Source organism: Anomalospiza imberbis, chromosome 2 (genome assembly GCF_031753505.1).
Source record: "Anomalospiza imberbis isolate Cuckoo-Finch-1a 21T00152 chromosome 2, ASM3175350v1, whole genome shotgun sequence".
In the NCBI taxonomy this organism is placed as follows: Eukaryota; Metazoa; Chordata; class Aves; order Passeriformes; family Viduidae; genus Anomalospiza; species Anomalospiza imberbis.
Window position 1 is genome coordinate 63855556 of NC_089682.1, and position 22513 is coordinate 63878068.

Here is a 22513-nt window from a genome sequence, read left to right on the forward strand (position 1 = left end):
GATTTTGAGAAATACCAAAGAGCCAAAGTTGTTCAGAATTTCACAGGCAATTCAATATTCTGCTCTCAGTTACATGTTCTTAGTACCATTAAACTATTAATTTTTAAAGAAAACATTGGATTAAAAAGTGAATTAATCCCCACTCCCAATAATATTGGTTGTTCCCAACAAATCTTAGTAGCAAAAGCTTTTTCCAGTGTATTCCAGCTTTAGATAGAGGTGGAGATTAATCACATTATCAAGCCAAATTTGGAACATTGTCTTCTTCTACCAGTGTAACATGCAGGTTAGCACTGTATTCTAAAGATCCTTTAGACAGTGTATTTCCCAGCAGTTCATTGGAAGCTGAGGTCTCATTTATTCAGCCAGATCACAACCAATTTAAATTCTCTAATTTGTGTCTAAATTCTCATTTGACCTTCCTGAATTTTTTTTTTTTTTGCTTAGACTGTCAGATCCAGTTTTAGCATACAAAAGTAGTGGATTTGAGTGAAATCTGTAAGTGCCTCATAGTTTTAATTAAGCTTCTGTGGACTACATTTAATTTTCTTCTTTTTCATGCCATTCTCTTGTACTTTGACTTTTTTCCGGGATAAAAAAATCATTGTACTGAATGACAGACTCAGTACTTGTGTTACAAGGGGTGGGCTACCGTTGACACCAACATACTGCTATTATTGTCCTGGTAAAATATTTTCTGTGTAATTCAAAGTACTAATTTAAAATAATATTTATTCAGTTGTCTATTTTTAAATTACTTTGATGACATATTCCAAAATTGCCTCCACATCCTGTTCTAGTGCACTACCACCACAGCAGTACAGACTCCTTAATTTTAATGATAAAAAAACTTGGTAAAAATTTGAAAACATCAAGTGATACTACTTTTTCTTTCAAGTAACCAGAACACTCATGCCAAATATACAAAAATGCTCAAAAATAGCATATAAAAAAATCTGTCAGAGTTTATCACAATGAAAACATTTATGTTTGATGTGTCATGTAGAGGTGATAAGCAGTAGTAATATATAAAATCTACTGTGCAGTTGAAATGTGGTTTATTAAATCCAGGCAGTAAAGGAGTGATGTGTTGGCTGCCCTTTGTGCTGTAGACATTCCCAAATAGTTAGATCAGGCCTTCATAGTGTACAATTCTTTCCACAGAAATTTGAAACCCATGAAAACATTTGCATTTCTTCAAGTAAAAGATGAACCACCACTTTAGGGTAACTTCATTTATTTGTCTTAATATTGTTTTCTTTGGTTTAGGAGAGACTGTCATAAATAATGGCAAACCTTGTTCACCTAAGGTAAGATTTTTTATTACTTTGATAAGATAATGAATGTAACTGAATGATTTCTCAGAAAAGTGACAGATGTTTTAAAAATATGGATTGCCTTATTCAAGATTGATATGGAAATACAGAAGAATCAGGTATTTTCAGATAGAGAAAAGAAACTACATTGAAATTGCAGGAATTCAGTATATTAGAACATTTTTGAGTTAATGTCCTGTATCACAGCTCAGTTGTTATGTCATATTTTTAATCTCATCTGCATGACTTTAAATGCAGAGTAACTATTGGTTTTGGCAGAATCAGTTTTTGCTTGAATTGCTGAGATCAGACTTAATTGCTTGTTTCATGTTGGCTTTTGTTAAAGATAAATTTTGATTAAAAATATTTGCTTAACAGTGTTTAATTGAACATCTGGTGAGTAGCTGTGATAGCCCTGGAACAAGCCATACTTTCAAGTGTTCTATTTATAAGTTTCTAGAGATCTGTTTATGACTCTTACATAATTTTTCTTTCTTTATTTTGTACTTATTTCAAAATTAAAGAAACCTATTCTTTTACTTTTCTGTCATTCTCTTGGCACAAAATGCATTTATACTAGTAATTCAGAAACCTTTTCTTGTAAAATTCCTTTGTTAACAGTTTTCTGTATTTTTTACTTTCACTTTTTAAGAGCAAAAATCAGGGAAAAAACCCTGTTCAGTGCTTGCTGATGTAGTACCAATTACAGAAAGAGAAAACTGGAGCAGGAAAGAACAACTATGATGAAGATGTATTCAAGTCTAAATAACTTTTGTTTTTCATTAAAATCTTGACATTTCTAAAGGATCCTATTTACATTTGAAAACACAATATATGAACATACTGCAAATTATTTGCTGAGATTATGAAATCATCAAACAAAGACTCATACGAAAATATGTTTCTTAGTCTTTTGACAATGACACATATTTTGGGAATTACTTTTAGTTGTTTGTTAAAGTGATGATTCAGAGGCATTCCCTTATTTTATGTCATATGGCACCATGGAAGAAAAACTATTAAATATGAAAATATAATTTTAAAATAAGAGTAATAGGTGGAACTGCTTTTACTCATGCTGTTATTGTTACTGCTTCAGATAACTGTGTGCCCATGAATACTGTCCCTTTATTATTTCCTCTATAAGAACATTTAAAATATTTTTTTCTACTGCTGAATTGGTCTACAAATCTTAACATGACTGCTTGTGTGCATAAGTTAAAAACTTATGCAAGTGCTTCTTTGATCAGTGTCTAAATAATGAATTCAGGGATTTTCAAGAGTAAAAGTACTTTGCTACTATTTGGTAAATCCAAAAGCCTGCTCCTTTCCAGTGAAAATAAGTTCATTAGCATTTGAGTTGTCCATTGGGTGTGGTAAATCCCAAAATGCAGGATTTGCAAGTTCTTGCCTCCCACTTACAGTGCTTACAAGTAGAATACCTCACCAGAAATGGTGGTGGTATTTTTTTAATTTATAGATGTTATTCTTCACCTCTGACACTACTTTTTTCTTGTGAGGCATGACTAAGCAGAGAACATCTAATTGGTTTTGTTTTCAGCTCTGTCAATTATTGCTTGATAAAGCTTTTAAAAAACAGGTTTTGAAGGAAGTTCTGTGAAGCAATATACTTCATTTTGACAGACTGAGCTATTTTATGTGTGCTTTATGTTCAATTTATTTCCCCCTCCATTGTTTGGTATAACAGGACACAAGGAATGTTGGAGCTGTGGAGGAACCACTCCAGGCAGAAGAGAAAAATAAATCTGCAGATATTTCAAAACAAAAAGAACAATGTCTTGTACCATGTGATGCTCAAGCTAAAATTTTACGAGGGGACAAACATTACATGTGCAGTATGTATTCATAAAGAATACTTTTAGTGATGAGCTGTGCAGTGCTGTGTTATGCAATTCTCTCCTCTGCTACGCTATGCTGTGCAAATTTATTTTTTAATCTTATTGAGCACACGTGGCAGCCTTGTGACCCTGCTGCCCAAACTGTGTGTTGTCCAGAAAATCTGGGGTACCCTGTTTGAGGGATGCAGCTGGTGTGACAAAATATAAACATTGGTGAAGACAGGTAAATCTAAGCAGCCACACAACCCACCTACATCTGTTGCCCTCTGAATGTCAGTATCTCTCTCAAGTGGAGAGGAAGAGGAGGATGTCTGTTCCTCATTTAAATGTCATAGCTGGATGTGGGGTATAAATGGGAGGTTAATTAATTAGTTAGTCAGTTACATGGGAGTAAATGTCCTTCACCTTACTTTTATGGAGGCTTACACAGGATATTCTCTATGCACTAGCTTGATAAACTATACAGCCAAATTATAAAATCAGCCTCTGAAAATAATTGTGCAAATTCTTGGTTTTCACATATGATTAAAAATATATATTATTAATTATATGCCATTATGATGATGATCATGATTTTTAGCATCAGGGCAAAAACCAGGAGTAGTACAATGAATGAGCAAATATATATAACAAACCTTATATATAAGGTTTCTTATATATAAGAAACCTTATATATATCTGCCTTTTATCTTATGCATTTATATTTCTGTGATATCCATTAATGAGTTGTCAAGTTTAGCCAAGGAGATTAATTTCTTCATCAAAACATGAGAAGAACTGTCACTTCTTAAGATGTCTGTACTGCAATCAGAAAGTCTGAAGTTTTTAGCATCTTTGGCTTTAATCTGTGGTCTCTGTATTACTTTCATTTCACTTTTAGGTGCTGTAAGGCAAAATACCTTCAGTATTCACTTAGATGTCATAAATAAATATGTTGTCAGCCAATAATATTTCTAGAGTTATGAAAACAAAGTGGATGAACATATTTCTTTTGAAGGAAATTTGCAGAACTCTCTTGCTGAATATGTCAGAAGTACAAAAAAACTGGTAAGAGACATGATGGATGATCAACAATCTTCGCTAGACTACCTTTCTAATCAGGTACTTTTTACCTTTATTATAAAGATTTGTATTTTTTATTTCTCACAGCAGGTATTATCTTTCTGAGGAAAAATAGGGCTCATTAAACCATTAAATTGTCATTAAACCAGTAGGATTAGAGTGTCTTATAACCTGTCCTTGTACCTTTGGTAGGGTGTGACTTTCATTTCTATGAGGAGTGGTAAGCACCCCATTTCACAAGTTAGTGTCATACATTGCAGTAGGGAAAGTAGAGGACCATTCCTTCACATTGGTACAAATTACTACACATCACAAATGTTATCTTCAGATTATGTTTATTAGGAGTCAGAAAAATCATTAAAATGTAAATTTCTCATTGCAATCTAATTAAAGATTTTTATTTGATTTTGCAGGTAAATGAACTTATGAACAAACTTGTTCTTATGAACACAATAATTTTGAGAAAACATCTGGATCCACTTCCTTATAAAGCAGTTCAATCTCATGGTAAGTATTTTTCAGATGTAGTCTTCACACCTTCCCTTTTTATCTTTGTATCTTGAAAAGGAGCTAATGAAAGCAAAGGTAAGCAATTATACATTGACATTTATCCTGTGTTAGTAGCATATAAATTCTGGAAACTTAATAAACTGTTCAAAAGTGTTCTCATAAATACTGCTTTAAATCATTTGCAAATGACAACTCTGGGCATTCCATTTAGCATGCTGATTTTTATGTAAAACACCAAGTATGATTATTAGCTAGTAAGTGATCTGAGGCTGCTGTATACTACATTCTTTTGCAATGAAATAAGGTATGCTCTGCATCTGGAGTGTCCTTCTTCAAATGGAATATTTTTCATGTATAGTTTAAGATGGAAGGGCCTTTACAAGATATTTATACTTGGAAAAAGACTATGAAAAATACTTATTTTCTCATATAATATGTCTTTTTCACAGTACAGGTGTTATAAATAAAATGAAAAAAAATCTGTAAATTGACCCAGATACATAATCTTTAATTTCATATAGGGATGTATCATATCTATTAAGATTAGAAAGGACTGCGTCAATACAGTGTCATTTGTACTTAGAAGTAGAATGGTGTTTAGAGATTTTTAATTTACAAAATAAATTCATGACAAAGCATGATCTTAACGTTTTCATGAGAAGAAAATTATATTTTAAATAATTCATGCCACCAAGAAAAGTCATTTTCCTGTATTAATCTGTATTTTTAAAAATATATTTTTCTCATTAACTTCCTTGAGTACCTTTTTTCTGTAGGCTTGGACTGCACTCATATTAAAGATACTGTTGGTTCAGTTTCAAAAACTCCAAGTGGTCTGTACATTATCCATCCAGAAGGATCAAATTATCCTTTTGAGGTAATACATTTATTATTATTGTCATAATTTGCTTGAGAATATACATTTAGAATATTTTTAATAGATTTAAAGTGTTTTCCATTACAATTCCTCAACAGATGAATGAAAAATATATTAAATCATCTGCTTATGTCTGCTTTTACTATAATTTTGACAAGTTTCTTATTTTCTACAAAGAAATTTAATCTCTGTCTTAAGAGCCCATTGTCATTGTTTTCATATGCAGTGAAAAATACCCAAGAGGAAAACCCAAGGTGTTTTCCAGCACCTCTTTTGGATATGGAGACAAGCTGTTCTTTTCTGTTTTAGAGATGGAAAACTGAAGAGCAATTGACTGATCCATTTGGCTTTTAAGATGGGTTTTTGAGATTTTGAGTGATTCTGCTGTATAACATTGCCTTGTTTTGTGATGGGACTCTGCTGATGCAGAGTCATCCAAGTGTAGGTGCAGATGTGCCTTGGTTTTAGGAGTAGAAGCCTTGTCCGAATATCATTATAATCCAGTCTTGAGGCACAGAGGCATCTAAAATTGTGGTTTTCCTATCCAGTTTGCAGGATTTATATTCCTAAAACAAGGATATATATCCCTAAAACAAACTGCAGCAATCATGCTTCCTATCACTGCCTACACTTTATGTAATTGCTCAGATTAATAGTGCTTATATAGAAAAAGGGAAATTTGGGTTAATTTCCTCAGACTCAGAATATTAAGATCCTTGTAAACACAAGGAATATTTTTTTTTAATGTGTTTATTTCCATTTCATGTTGTTCTATTTAGAGAAGGCCTTATGCATAGTGGAAATGCAGATATGGCATTTTCAAACTTTCAACTTTGCCATACAGGTTGAGGTCATTATTTTTTGAAGAAAAAACAAGGAATTTAAGGCAAATAATAACTAGCAAAGTTTAATATCTAACTTTATAGTGTTCCCTTATATGTAACAAAGGAAGGATGAATCTCTTTATCTCTAGCCAAGTGGAGCCCTTCAAATTGCTAGAAAAAGGAGCTTAAACTGGTTAAAAAAATGTTTCAGTATTATGCTGGCATCTCAAAAGAAAAAAATGAACTTGATTCTGCAACCCTTGATGTAAAAACCTAGCATTCTCTCCATACAATGCAGTGAGCTCAAGAAAATGATCTGTAACTAATCGGTAAGTCCCTTCCATGTAAAAGAAAGGCAAACACGTTGCAGTGTTCACAGAACAACCATATTTTTAGTATGAACAAAATGCTACCATAGCAAAAAATGCACCTATTTCAGAATTTCTTCTGGATTTAAGGTGATTTTGAGAAATACAAAAGAAAAATCATAGCAATTTGATGAAAAGAACAAGGTAACAATAAATAATGAGAAGAGTGTTTGCAATCATGAGTATCTTATTTCTTGTCTGGTAAATGTTGCACAGAACTTGAAAAACAGTGCCAAAAACCTCTCAGAGAAAAAAAAATTCTAAAATACGTGTTCCATACAGAATGTTATTTTAAGGAAAACTATTTAATGTGAATTCTTTCATGTGTTGAAGCATAAAAGGAGTACAAGAGAAATGATAGATAGACGAAAATATCAAGACATTAGAATAGAAACAAGAAATTATAAAGCACCTTTTAGAGGCTAATAGCTAAGAGTTCTAAATGTTCTGCAGACCAGCAAAATAAGAAAAAATACAGAGGCAGAAAGCCATAGTTAGAAAGTAGAAAACAGGAAACAAACCCAACATGAAACAATTTATTTCAATAAGGACCTTTGCAGCAATAAGATGCCTCTTTATGCAATGGAACCTAAATGAAAATATGTTTAGAATAATATGCATAAAGATATAAGTGAAATGAAAACTATTTAGAAAATGTGATCCCATTCTTATTTGTCATGTTTGATACATCATGTTTCCAAAAGTGAGTATAGATTTTGATGCTTAACTTAGGCTAATTGAACTCCAGATGCCAGAAGCAATAAGAATACCTAGCTTTAGTGATAGTGGCAGGTTTCTGTCACCTCAGAAAGTTACTCTCAAATAGGCTTTCTCCTAAGCATTTATTCATGAGGTGATTAAAACCAATTTTACTTTTGGAAAGATGAACCATGAGCAATTTCTGATACATTTTTCAATCAATAAATTTAGATTAATGATATTTCTCAGTTGGATCAGACAAACTAAACAGTTGTTTAGAATATACCTTGTCGGAACCCAGAATGTCCCTCGGACACTCTTGAATGTTCCAGGCCCAAGTCAGAAGCATTTGAGACCCTGGCATCCAGCCAGAAACCCCTATAGCTTTGAATCTAACCCATAGAGCAATTTACCAACCTTACAAGAAGAACAAAGAACAAAAGTCACAAAAGTTTAGATATTATAGTAGAAAAAGTCACAAAGTGAAAAGAAGAGTTTTTGAGTACTGTACAGGGGGGTTTTAGACCTTGTACAGAGGGGTCTGAGTTTTGTACATAGTGGTCAGAAGTTCTAAAAGAGAGGGATTTAGGTGTGCCCTGTCCTCCTTCTTTCTCCTTCCTAACCTCCATGTTCATAGTGATGTTAGCACTCACAGATTAGTTTAGAGTACAAAGTCACCATTCAATATAGGTAATAAGCATTAGAGAAAAACCATAAACATTTAACATGTAATGTATAATATAAAAGAAAGCACCAGCTCCCTAAGAGTCAAAGTCTGTGCCTTTGTCTAACCTACTGAACAGACCACAGCAGTTCAAGAAAAATCTTTTAAATAACACACAATAAACTACCTTGAGACCAAATGACTAAAGACTACTAAGTCTTTCTTTGAAAACACAAGTTAGAAAAAAAACTTTTTCATCTTTCAGGGTCACCCCAATCTGGGGGTGAGACCTGTCAATAGCTTTTACACACACTGCAGGTGGAAAGGGAAGAAATATTCAGTAAAAGTGTCCTCCTTCTCATTTAATTTAGGTTGTGCCTGGCATAATCATGCCCTTCATATGTTTCATGATATGAGATAAAGCAAACTGAAAAGCAGATTAACTAATACAAGGCTTTACAATTGCAACATTTTCATGAAGGATTAAGAAAACTACACAGCTATAACTGTATTTTTCTGTATCTATCTAATACTTTTATTTAGCTGGTGTATGTACTGGTGCTGTATCTAACTGGCTGATGACCTCTCATGTAGAACCATATCTGCTCCTTCTGTGAATTATCAAAACTCACACTGATTTATATTGGACTGAAGATTGATGTTGTGACCAAGTGGGTTCCTCATAGTATTTCTGAGTCATAGTCAGAGGAGTAGCCAAGCATGCAATTATCTTCTCAAGACAGTGAATGAGGCAATGGGATTATTTTGAATGAGGCTTAGGTATTTTCATCTAAATATTCATTTTGGAATCTTCTGTATCTCTTTTTATTCCAGTTCTATCCTCCTTGGGTGACTGAAATAAGCATGTGATTCTCCAGGGAATAAAGGTCACAATTTTTTTTTTCATGCACAAGGACCTTAGTATGATTAATTTCATATTTGTTTTGCAAGAATTGCCTGGAGTATCTTACTTGAAGGTCCAAGATCCCTCAGGCTGTATTAGATCAAATTGCAGCTCTGTCCTGTTGCTTTCTTGTCATTCATTGAGAAGACATTGTTAAGTCACAGAGGCTCTGACTATGACATTGATGTTTTCCTGCTAAGGAGCAAGTCTGGTTTCCTGAAAAACATCTGGCTAATACAGGCATTGGAGGTGCAACATATAATTCTCAGTCTGCCACAATTATTTTTGAGGGTTAAACTGACTTAAATCTAGTTTCCAGTTTTATCAGCTGGCTAAGACTGCAAATCTCTCTTCTCTGAAACATGTTTCATTTTGTACATTTCCTGTAATGTCAAAACAATTTCTTACTTTACTCCATCACTTGTGCATCAGCTTAGTGTTATCACAGCCAACATTATGTTCTGAACTTACTTTTGTTACCACAAGAAGCTTACTGGCTCACTACCTATAAGCATTTTCCAGGTTAATTCTCCTAATATTAGTCACCTTTGAAGACAAAAATGAGTCCATTTTCAAACACTAATTATGGACACTATGCCTTAGAACTACATTGAATATCTTAGGTAGCACAGTGTATAACTGTGCAATATGATCTTTCTAAATTAGATTCCCAGACTTTATAATCCCAGTTAGAACTGATCAAGATTTGGCACTGTGGATATACTTAGGAAAGTCAATTACAAATCTTAAGTTAGATGGGCTGAGGAAAAAACATACCACACAATGTGATATTCCAAAGCAGAGCAGATGGCAGCTGGACCACTGCCATTTGACATACTGCTGGGCACAAATTTTAGCAAAGACTCATAAAGACTCATAAATTTGAGAGCTGATCTTATGTATTCAGTGGTTTCAGGCAGTTATATGTTCACATTGGGACTTCCCTGGATCAAGGCCACTTCTTATGTAGAAGTTTTTGCTGCTGCAAATTATTGTTATATGCTGGGTTATTGCTATCACTGTTTTCCATTTCCTCACCCTTATTAAAGGCTCTAAATTTCCCAGGCACCACAAACACAGTATTCTCTGGAAGAAGGCATGGTGGTGACAGAGAACATATAAGAAGTTGTGTCTATTTTGCTTTGCTGAAATAAAAGTTTATTCAGTTTTGCTACCTGTATCAATGATATGTTGCCCGATTAATGCATTACATTACAAGTTGCTTCCCTTTCATGATGTAAATGCTACAGTGACATTTATCAAAGCTTATTTATTATATCTGTTATGAGCAGACTATTACAGCAGTTTCTACTGGTTGATGAAATATCCAAATCAAACAGTTCAACGAGAACATATAAGAAAGTACTGCAGCTTCATTTTTTTTCTTAGAGCTTTTTAAAAAGATATTTGAAAACTCTGTTACTTAGCAATTACTTAATAACTTAGCAAAACTCTGAATAGTCCACCTGTATTTAATTAGAATGTTTTTTCCATAAAAGCTGCTTCAAGAATTCTTAATCATGTCTATATCTATTTTAGGTTTTATGTGACATGGATTTTCGAGGAGGTGGATGGACTGTGGTTCAGAAAAGAACTGATGGAATTGTTCAGTTTCAGAGAACATGGTCTGAATATCTGGATGGATTTGGTGACCTTACTGGTATTAATTTTAAATACTCAAAAGTGCTTTGGGTCCCACATTTCTCCTATTTTTATGTGAGCTACATTCCACTAAATTGCGTGGTATTTTTAGCAGTATGAAGTTCTTGTTTCTTAAAAGTCTTTTTTTGACTTAAGGATTTTTTTCATCACATCTGTTGTGTGATCTTCCCAATAATGACTATTACCCCACTAGAGTCTTTAGCTATTGCAGTCTCTTAAGTTTTTAAAATATTATATTTTCTGCTTGAAATAATAGATTGCATTTCCTCTCTTTTCAGATTAAATGAAAAAGTGCCTTTGTTGGTTTGAATCACTTTTGCAAAATATTTTCTTAGAGCAGAGAAAATTCAATAATATTTCACCATAGGGCATGCAAAGTTATAAACAATGGAAATATTTCAGTAGCTTATACCAACACAACTGTGATATTAAGTTTTTATTGCCACCTTTAGTCCTGTAAGTCTAAACCCATTTGCTGTTTCAGAAGTTTATCTGGAATTGCAATGGAAGCACACAGCTTTTCTGTAGAAAGAAGTGCACCTCATGTGAGGCTACAAGTGTGATTTATGGAGGTAGCAAATCTTGAGAACAGGGCTTAAATTTTGAGAATAGGGTTTGCATTTTTTTTTGCATTTCATAGAATGCTAACATTTATCATTTCTCAGTATTGCATTTAGGAGTGCTACTGAGTTCTGTTCATGAAAGTGGATTTTAGCACATCCAGTTTTTGTGGTCTTTTAAGATATATTGCAGATGAATATTTGAAATCTATCATCTGGACAATTTTCTAAAAAATATCACAGAATAAAAAAAGATGATGCACACATGGGTTTTCTTAGGGATTTCCTAAAGAAATAGGAAGTTTACTCTGTTCCTTCATTAGTCTTTCAAAGGAATATAAGCGTATCATGCAACTTTTATTACATTTGGTCCAGGAAGGAAAGTAAAAAAACAGGAACGATCACTTTTTCTTTTGCAGTTTCCATTTCTAGACTATATATTATGTTTCTCTTCAAGGAGAATTTTGGCTTGGACTGAGGAAGATTTTTGACATTGTAAATCAAAAGGCCACTCATTTCAGACTTTATGTGGATTTGGAATCAGAAAATGACAAGCATGCCTATGCATCATATGATGGATTTTGGATAGAGGATGAAGCTTGTTATTTTAAGATCCATTTGGGGCATTATTCAGGAAATGCTGGTAAGAACGTCCTTCTTTGAAGTGTTTAAAGGTAGTTGTTCCTTTTCTTAATATGAAAAAATGCATCCAAAATAATAATAATTAACTTCAAAAATTTTATTTCTAATGTGTTTTTCTCTGGTATATAATGAACATTTATGCAGATAATTTTTAATTATATGGTGATCAGTTATGCCTGTAATAAAAAAAAAAAGAATGGGTCATATATAAAATAAATGAGGGGTTTTGTGGGTGTTAGTGTTTATTTACCTAATGTACAATTATTTAGATGCCCATTATCTCATAACAGATGTTATTGGCAGTCTTCTTGATGATGCTTTGGATAATTCAGAAATGCCCAGACAGTCATGTACAAAGAATAGAGGAAGAAATTGTGTGGAACAAAGCTGGCCTACAGTGTATAATAGTTGCTGGGTGATACATAGATACAAATTAATTGCAGACCTCCCTTAACAGAAAAAAATATACTAAATGTGCAAAGATTTGCATTAAGCGTTGCATCATGCCTTACTGCTTTTTTCCATGTTATGCAAGAATGGTCTTTATTATCAATGAAATAGTTACTCTCTAAAGGTGTTGGTGCTCTACTCTGTATTTGTGAAAAATACTATTTCTTCAGTAAGTTCTTTACTAAGACAACAGAGACAGTAACAACTGATCTTTTTGTGTTTTAACAATTCCATCTTGTTTCATGACTCACTCTGGGGCTTTGGGCATGTTACTGGAAAATCTGAAGTTTCAACCCTTTTTGTTTACTTTTATCTTTTCTTCGTCTGTATTTGAGAACAGAAGCCTTTACCTTCATAGCCAGAATGCATTGCTAAAAGCAACAAAAATACAGACATTTTGTTGAATTTCAACTTCTTCCATATTTCTCAGTATTTTATTCTTTTCTTTCCTGCATCTCCAGCACTTTTACAGCTCATTAGCTGGTGCTCTTGAACGGCTTTTGAAGAAATCTACTTTTCTAATAAATTCAGAGGAAAAGTTCGCACAGTGTGCATCAAGTAAGAAACATTTCTCCGTAAATAACTTTTTTATCGTTCTGTTTTATCTCTTGTACTTAGGTGATGCATTTAGAGGATATAGAAGAGAAGATAACCAAAATTCCATGCCTTTCAGCACTTTTGATGTTGATAATGATGGATGCAGGCCAATGTGCACTATTAAAGGACAGCCAGTAAAGAGCTGTAGTAACTTCAGTGATAATACTGGATGGTGGTTCAACAAGTGTGGCCTTGCAAATCTTAATGGTGTTCATCGCTACACTGGTAGATTCCTTGCAACTGGCATTCATTGGGATACGTGGACAATGAACAAAAAACCAGTCAAAATTAAATCAGTTTCAATGAAAATTCGGAGAACCAATTATCCATATTTCCATTAACATATGAAAATAGAAATACATCTCTCTTTGCAGTTATGTGAAATGATGTATCGCTACAATCATAAGTAGCTTTCATCTTCACTTGAACAGTTCAGTCTTAAAACTTTATTAGACATGTCTATAATACAGTTACTAATTTTTATTATGAAATGTCAGCATTTATATTGTTCCAGCTTGAGAAAGAAGATCATAAGAAGAACTGGGTTTTCAGGAAAAGGATTAAGCTGAGTGTTGCCAGTTTTTATTCAACTGCCTCCTAAAAAAATCTCAGAACCAGCAGAAAAAATTATAAAAAGAAGTGTAATGCTGACTTTTGAATGTGCTCTTTCTATGCTCTCTTCATATCTGAATTGGCAAGAAGTTTTAGCAAATTTTATTTAAAAAAAAAACGTGTACCTGCCATTTTCAATGTAATATTTTGGAAAACTACTTCATCTTAAGTTATATTTCCAGCACCAGCTTTTCTTTCTATATTCCTTATCAGGTAAGATAACAATTGTTTCAATGTATAAATGAGGTTTTGTATACCACAATGGCCCGATTTTTATACAAGTAAGGTTGATAGTGACATTCAAGAACTATGAGCAATTTTATACTTAATTTTCATAGTCAATGTATTTCATAATCCAGTTTTGACTCTACCGTTGCCTATTTCACAATTGACTACAAATTAAACTTTTTTTTTCAAAGAAAACATACAGCTTTTCATATGACTTGTGCAGTTTTAATTTTTGGATATATGGGCATGATCTTATGTTTCTCATTCTTAGTGGCTGTCACTTTTTGAATGATCATGTGGTAATGAATAAAACCAACTTAAAACTAAATCTTAAAACTAAAGATTGTGAATTCTTTTAATTTCTGTCAGTAAAAATAGAAAAATATCAATAAAAATGTGACTATTGTCAGTACAGTGTTTATTGAACCTAACATCAAATCTGCAGCAGCTAGGCATGGCATTTCTCATCTCTGCTTCAGTTTCAGCAGACCAGCTCTGTAATATCATGTGGAATGAACAGTTAAAAACTCCATTAATTTCCTCTTTGCTGTTTTTCATTTTAACCAAGCATAAATACAGTGAGCAAAAACCATCATCAGTTCAGAACCACCACAATTTAGGACTTCTTCCCAAAGATTTATGTAGCCATAGGAAGAAAAGAAGCTTTTCATAGGGTATGTTACAAGGTTAAGGGGGAGAAAAGATTCCTCTTTTCTTGTCTATTTGACTAGCCTTTAACAGTTGGAGGTAAAAGTTACTAAAAGCAGAAGGTTTTCTCTCTGTTAGAGAGAAATTGAAGACTGTCCTTATGGGGAGGCTTCCAGGACATGCATGGTAGGGAGTAGCTTGAGGAAAAACACCACAGGCCTTGTAGAGACATGGTGAGAAAGGGTATAGGTCCTGCTCTTGGGGGATACTGAATTCTCTGAGCACAGTGGGGGTTTGTTTTTGTCAGACACTGGAGTCTTTGAAATTAAAGGTGAAGAGATTGTCTGGTACACCTTCTTCAGCCTGCCCTCACACCAGCCTTATTAGGAATGCAGCTGCTTTGAACAGCAGCCTGGACCCAGCAGACTTATAAAGGTAGATGCTTAAATGAAAGAGCTTCTGCACTAAGATTAACAAGCACTAGAGCTTAAAGAGTATTAATTCTGGCTGCAAGTCTGGATGTTGTCACAGTATTAGGGCTCTTATGTCAGAAAGAGGCCTCAGCCTGTGGCACAAGAATCCTACTGGAGAATGCCAGTGGGTAAATTTCATGGAAATGTAATGGCTTTATGAAAGCCTCAAACTTTCATGGTGTGGCCTCTGTTCTGACAACCAGATCTGATCCTGTGAGCAGGAGTCTAAGTAGGTACGTTGTATGTATATAGCTATATTCTGCTGACACCCTGAGGCTGCTTTTGGATTAATTAGAATTCCTGCTTTAAAATGAAGGTAGGAAATGAAGATTGCAGATTTGTGCTGGCAGATATGACCACATTTAATTATGAGGTTTAATCTCCCTGTTTTCAGCATTAGCTAGATTAGCTGGCAGCAACAAATCTTAAAGGATATAGACCTGAAAAGATAATTAAAGAATCATTCTTGCAAATAGACGTTTTTTTAAAATGTAGAGTATGCCTAGAAAACCAGAGTGCTAGAGATTAGTTGGCAGCTTCCTGCATATCTTAAATGCAGCAATGAAAAGAGACCATTTTCCATGTGATTGATGGCTATTGTCTTCAAAGATTCATTCCATTTCCTCCCTAGTAACAAAAAAAACTGGGAAAACAAATACATTTTTTAGTTAAACACAGAGAATTTTCAAGGACATTAAACTGCTTCCAGGGGCTCCTATTTCATATTTGCAGCTGATGGATCCCAACTGTCATAAGATAGCATAAGATTTGTGTGGCCATTTTTAGGACTGGTAATCAGTTGGTTATTTCCCACACAGTCTTGTTTCAACTATAAGGGAACATGTAGGGTGTAGCATCTTAAGAGAAATCAACCGAGTGTTTCAAATAAAGAGTACCTTGATTTAACTACACTTAATATCTACTCCAGGAATGATATTTCAAACCATGAGAAGTTGCCATTAAACGACACGAAATCTCTGATGCTACAAAACTGCACTTCTTTTGTTTTCTTTTTCCAATAGTTTGTCTTCAATTTGTAAAGCTCAGTTTGGTGAACTCAAATTGTTTAGATAATTGACCATTCTGGTCACAAGAAACCTTTCTGGTGACTTTAATTTTGTTTTGCATGTCTCCCTCTGAAGTATGTCCCTGTATTGTCCCATTGGCAAACAAGAAGCCTGCAGAGACAATCCCTCGGCACGGGAGAAGTGCTTTGTGGGAATTCTGTTGGTATGGCTGTATAAATAATTTAAGGTATTTACAGAAGGGGTACTTGAGACCTGCACAGCCATTTCCAGGCTGGGTATTGATTTGCCAGGTGTTCTGATCTATAAACAGAGGATGCACTTCATTTAGCACCTCATTGTAAAATGAGTTAAAAATGAGGAAAGAATGCATCTATGGCTTTCAGTGGACACAGATTTTGCTGACATGTTCTATATTCATCAACCAGAAGCTAAATTGTTACTTTACAACATGCTCTAATGAATATTTCTTATACAGAACAGACCAAATGATGCTGTACTATACAGAATTGTACAAAGATATAACACAAATATGGAAGGGAATGGTCCAGAAAGCTTTTTTGCTCCATCATTTCAATTTTTAGCTCTGTGTGTGTCTGTGTGTGTAGAAAATACACATGAGCAGACAAATCCAGGTATGTATTTCCAGTGCAATTCTCAGTGAGACAGAAGACTGCTAATACTCGTATCAAAGGGGCTCACAAGCATATGTTTTCCATGTGTTAGCCTCCATTGCTTCAGCTTTTCTCCAGCCTCATCTGATCTGACAGTTATGGGTTCTGTGCTTGTGGCAGGCTTTCCTTGGCAGGAGGCTCACAGGCAAAGCTGTCTAACAAAAACAAACCTTCAGAAGCAAAAACCAGGCTCACCTTTGAGTTCAGTAAAGCTTTGTTCTAAAAACCATTCAAAACGGAGAGCGTTTCTCCAGGTCTCTCGTCCGCTGCCAAGGGCCAGAATCCCACGAGGTTCCAGACCCGGCGGGGCTGGCGAGGCAACCCATCTGCTCGGGACAGCCGCAAGGGGGCGCCAAAGCGCCGGGCGCGCCGCGCTCTAGGGTCCCTTTCCTTTCCCTTTCCCTTTCCCTTTCCCTTTCCCTTTCCCTTTCCCTTTCCCTTTCCCTTTCCCTTTCCCTTTCCCTTTCCCTTTCCCTTTCCCTTTCCCTTTCCCTTTCCCTTTCCCTTTCCCTTTCCCTTTCCCTTTCCCTTTCCCTTTCCCTTTCCCTTTCCCTTTCCCTTTCCCTTTCCCTTTCTTCTTTCCCTTTCCCTTTCCCTTTCTTCTTTCCCTTTCCCTTCTTTCCCTTTCCCTTTCCCTTTCCCTTTCCCTTTCCCTTCCCCTCTCCCTTCCCCTTCCCTTTTCCCTTTCCCTTCCCTTTTCTCTTTCTCTTTCCCTTTTCCTTTCCCCTTTCCCCTTTCCCCTTTCCCCTTTTCCTTTTCCTTCTCCTTCTCCTTCTCCTTCTCCTTCTCCTTCTCCTTCTCCTTCTCCTTCTCCTTCTCCTTCTCCTTCTCCTTCTCCTTCCTTCTCCTTCTCCTTCCCTTTCCCTTTCTCCTTTCCTTTCCCCCTTTCCCCCTTTCTCCCTTTCCCCGAAACTTCCCTTCTCATCACCTCCCTTCCCTCTCTTCTCTTTTTCTGAGTGTATTTTGTCTACAGTCTCCTCCAGGAGTAATGTCACATGTTATCTCTCTGAACTGCACCAGCCCAGGGTGCACAGGGTGGCAGGAGGCACAGACTGTTCTGTGTTCTCTTTGCAGCCCAGAATTACAGTCAATGCTGTTTGCTTTCCATGAGAAAACCCTCACAGCAATGCCCATCAGGGTTTCCATGTACTCTGGTTTTCATTATTCACTGTGTCCAGTGCTGTACAGTGGTTTAGGGGGGATTTTATATTTAGCTCTAGGGAAGAGGGGCTCATGGCAGTGAATCTTTACACAGAAGAGTTTGGTAAAGATAGCAAAAGCTTTCATGCTTTCAAAAAGGACTTGAATGGATTCATGAAAGATGAACCACTAAGATCATTGAGTCTCCCCCCTTAACCTGACACTGTCAGGTCCACCACTAAACCATGTCCCTAAGCACCAGATCTACACATTTTTTAACTCCTTCAGGGATGGTGATTCCACCATCTGTTCTAATGCTTGACCACCCTTTCAGTGAAGAAAATTTTCCTAATATCCAATCTAAGCCTCATCTGGTGCTATTATGTTCAGAGACATTGTCACTAGGTCAGGGAGCCCCTGTACCAAAGGTTTCTGGAGACTAAGTCTTGTTTTACCTTGATAGTGTCCACAGGCATCTGCTCTAGGCTCCCATCAGGTGTGAGGCTTGCTTATATGGACCTCTGGATGAAGATTGTGTAATGGGAATATGTGTGGTGGGTAATCTTCTGTAAGTGCTCAGAAGCTGCATTTATAGAGATGGATGGAGGAAGCACTTCCTAGTTAAGGTGGGATGGATAAGCTTTGGCTGTGATTTAATGTCACTGTGCTTAACTCCTCTTGTGCCTGGGTGCCTGCCAGACTCTCATTCCTCTGATGCACCTGACTTTTCGCGAAGAAGTAATGAATGACATTTCCTCTGCCTAATGCGGGCATTATAGGGTACTTTGACCAGATGCTGGTCAGAACACTCCTCAGATCAGGACTTCTGAGTTCACCATGTGCCCACACTAAGTGCAGAGGGAGAAGATATCACCCTTTCTCTCCTTGTGCCTCTTTTCCTGGACCATGTACAAAACCATAGGCTTGTGTCCCTCAGCTGAAACAGAGCTGGGGAAACTATGAGATATACAGGAAAATGAAGTCAATTCTTCCAGTCTCAGCTATTTTGTGGTATTTAGCTGCAGACAAAAAAATGTCAAAATTCAATTAATTTTCTACAATGAACAGATGTAAAATAGAAATTATTTTTTCTTCTTTTTTTTTTTTTTTGGATTGCAAAACTAAGTACACAAGTTATGAAACAGAACTCAATACAGGCACACAAGTACAAAACTGAGTATTTAAAAAATAAGGTTTTATATTTTGTATCTCCTGCCTATGACAACAGATTCATTTTCGTATTTGCAGCTGTTTCTGCCTCATAATATTCAATAAGGTCCTGTATTGTTGCAAGGTTAAACATTTTTCAGACTTTTGTAGCATTCTGATTTAATTATGATCATATCACATTGGCAGTCCTCTAAAATGCCGAGTAATAAACAGAATTCAGCAGGCCAGAGTTCAAAAGTTGAGAAGGTCCTCATAATATAAAAGACTATTTTGTACAAAGCCTTTTAGCTATTACAATTTTAATAGCATCTTTCTTATGCAGAAATTGTAATCAGAAGAAAAAGCACATTCTATTTTCTAGTGAATATTTGAAGGAATTCAGCTATGTAACTTTTCAGACTTTTCTTTATATTCTTTTCCTAATACCTTTTTAGATGCTCCAACTATTTTTCTGCATTTTCTTCCTGTCCTTTTAAATTAAAAATTACAAGACATAAGCAGAAGTATCTCCTGCATTCTAATGGAAGTGAATGACTGATTAGTGCTTATCATTCTGAAACGCTGCATTCTGTTTGTGTGTCCAGGTTTTGGTAGTGGGAGGGCACTACAAAGGGGCATGGGCACTATGGGAGGGGCTTCTGTGAGAAGCTGCTGGAAGCTTTCCCCATGTCCAATGGAGGCAATGGCAGCTGGCTCCAAGATGGACCCACTGCTGGCCACAGCCCAGCCCATCAAAGGCAGCGGTAGCATCTCTGGGATAATGTATTTGAGATGGGCAAAAAACCCTGCAATTCTTGTTGTATATTAATCAGATCCCTTGTAGACCTTTCACTTTTTTTTTCCTTGGGATTAACATCAGGCAAACTGTCATCAAATTCTGTCAGACAACCTGTAGCCAGAGAGAGAAGTGAGAATGTGTGAGAAGAACCACCCTGCAGACACCAAGGTCAGTGCAGAAGGAGGGACAGGAGGTGCTCCAGGCACCAGAGCTGAGATTCCCCTGCAGCACTTGGTGCAGCCCATGGTGAGGCAGCTGTGCCCCTGCAGTGCTTGGAGGTGCATGAGACATGTAGTCTGTGGGAGACCTCACACTGAACTAGTGGACACACAAAGGAGGTATTTTTCTGGAAGCTGAAGTCTCAGTTTAGGACCCACAATTAGTAAATCAAAGCAAAAAAATTTTAGCTGAAATATTTTTTTCAATTTAGTATTGAACATACTGGGGCAAGGTGTTCCTTTGACTTGTATTTTTAGAGTGTGCTCCAGCTATGTTATAAAGTTCTCTATTGAATTGAATCAACTGTGATTAATCTGCTTCACAGAAGTAGCTGTAAAATAATTTTAACCTAAAAGGCTGTATGTTTTTATTCACTTTGAAAAATGTACATGACAAACTTTTATTTGGTGAGTTAGTTGATAATTTTATGAAGGGTGACCTAACTTATTTTTCTGGGCTGTAGAGAAACAAGATTTAAAACTATAGGAAAATTCCACAGTTGGTTTGGACAAAATCAAACATAATTTCATTGAATAGTTGACGCTGTTCATTGAAAAACCTCTGTCTTTTTCTACATCGCTACTTACAGAGTTACTGAAGACAGTAATTGTATGTATGGATTCACTAACAGATGCAGTTAATATCATCAACAGCAGGTATAGTCCAATTATTTGCAAATTTGCTTTCTCAAATTACGCCAGAAAGAAAGTGTTCAAGCTCCAGATTCAACATTTTTAGAAGCCACCCAGGAGCAAGGAAAACTTACATGTATGCATCATTGAGCCTAATGTGCCTTCCCTGATTATAGTTAAGGGAAAAGACTCTTTGGAAAAGTGACTCTGTCTGCATGGAATTTTCTAAGTCAAGGATAAGAAGGAAGGACATATGAGTCTGTTTTAGGCCTGATTCATGGTAGAAACCTTGCAATGCACAGAAGCATGTAATCTTAAATTAAGAAATGGGTGTTTTTTTAAAAGCATACTTTCAAAACCCATTTTAAATGGGAGTAAAGTAAGTTCTTCTGTAGTTTATGTTTATTATGGAATCAGGTTTGCTGGTCACATAAATATGTGATTATTCTTGTTGCTGGATAGGCAGATCTCAGCTGATCCTTTTGATCCATTTGTAAATGGTATAAGGTTTTTTTAAAGAGGCTGATCTTTAGAAAATGTGACGTTCCTTAGGTATAAAGTAAACACCAAAGATATTACAGAAGTTTTTGATGGCACCTTTATGAAATACTGATCATTTGAGTCCTTTACAGGTGTGAGTATAGTGAGTTGATTAAATTCTTGAGTAATCCTTGTTTCTGAATTTGCATACCTGTGCAAGGATTTTCTTCAGGAATACTGAAAGCATTTTAGGGTGTTTGCTTCTTAAATAGCCCTCTGTACATGGTTCTTATAATCTTAAAAAAATATTTTATTGCTGGTGAAGCATAAATAAATAATTTTAGTGAAGCTGACAAAGTTTTAGAAATTTTTCTCGCCAAGTGTTTTTCTGTTGAAAAATACTGGGCTTAGAAGCTTCTGGAAGCTTATTTACTATATTATTTTCTTTTAACTTGCTGATTTTTCATCTACGTTCTTCAGTTGCTCTTCAGAAGCTCAGTGTAACCTGAGGTCTGGGACCGCAGATGGGATCTAAAGATCCCTTTAGACATGAGGAGTGGAACCCCACAGGTGTTTGAGAGGTGGCAAAAGCACAGCAGTAGTGACCAAGCCCTGCAGCAGCTATTGTACTCCAAGAAGTCAGCTGTGGTGCAGGAGCTCTCAGCTGAGATCTGAGACCAAATAAAGGCCCTGCTCCTGATAGATCCTCTCTGCTTGGTGCCGAGCAGCTTCTCTGTGTATTCCTGTGCCCTGGCAGTCCTGGGCATGGGGGTAAGGGAGCCAGCACTCCTCCCTGCCTTCCAGCCCCTGCTGCAGTCATAGCTTCCCCCAACAGGATGGCCTCAAATGACTTTGCACTTGTTTTCCAAACTAATTTGATTCCGTGTGCCTCCCACACCCACCATTTCCTGTGGACAGGGATTTGGGGAGGAAAGGATGACCGGGCAGAATTAGATTTGCTAGAGCTTGACACGGAGATATCTGTAGGGGGGAAAGGAAGGAAAGCTGATGGCCATTTGTTGATGTAGACAGGGTCAGGGAACCCTGCTTTCTCATACACCCTTAAAATGTTTACATTGGCATGAAATTAACATGTTCACTAGACACCTAGCACATGCCTGTCCCTGGCTGAGCTCTCTTCATCTCTCTGCCTCCTCAGTGCTCCGACACATGTTGAAACCCTCTGATCCACACCAGGAAAATAATCTGCTGCTTTTATTTAGCTCTGCTTCTTGCCTTTGCTGTTTTGTTAAGTCTTTCTAGTTTGTTTCTAGTCTCAGCCTGTCCATCAAAGCTGGTTCCTGTGAAAGGGAGAGGATGGAAATGCTGTCTGGAGAATCAAGTCACAGATGAAACATGTACTTTTATGCCAGTGAGATTTTCCTTTCAAGGTTAGTGTCCTGCTCAGTGCTCAGTACTCAGGTACTCTGCTGCATCCTC

General features: G+C 36.1%; 1 protein-coding gene across 6 annotated transcripts; it reads left to right on the forward strand.

Annotated features, from left to right (window-relative positions):
- Positions 1–1023: 1023 nt before the first annotated feature.
- ANGPTL5 (angiopoietin like 5) lies at positions 1024–21777 on the forward strand. 6 transcript variants are annotated; one of them, XR_010996331.1, is made up of 9 exons: positions 1024–1310; positions 3025–3172; positions 4173–4276; positions 4651–4744; positions 5524–5624; positions 10623–10743; positions 11763–11948; positions 13071–13219; positions 21554–21777. XR_010996331.1 is itself a non-coding variant. In XM_068181444.1 (9 exons), exons 1-9 carry the CDS (start codon positions 1209–1211, stop codon positions 21580–21582), a joined length of 1089 nt encoding a protein of 362 aa, XP_068037545.1. In that variant the 5' UTR covers positions 1024–1208; the 3' UTR covers positions 21583–21777. The 6 variants fall into 6 exon arrangements, 4 of the variants coding, with proteins under 4 accessions (XP_068037545.1, XP_068037544.1, XP_068037546.1 ...); XR_010996330.1 differs by lacking the exon at positions 21554–21777 and adding an exon at positions 18187–18528; XM_068181444.1 differs by having other exon boundaries at positions 13016–13219.
- The last annotated feature ends 736 nt before the right edge of the window (positions 21778–22513 follow it).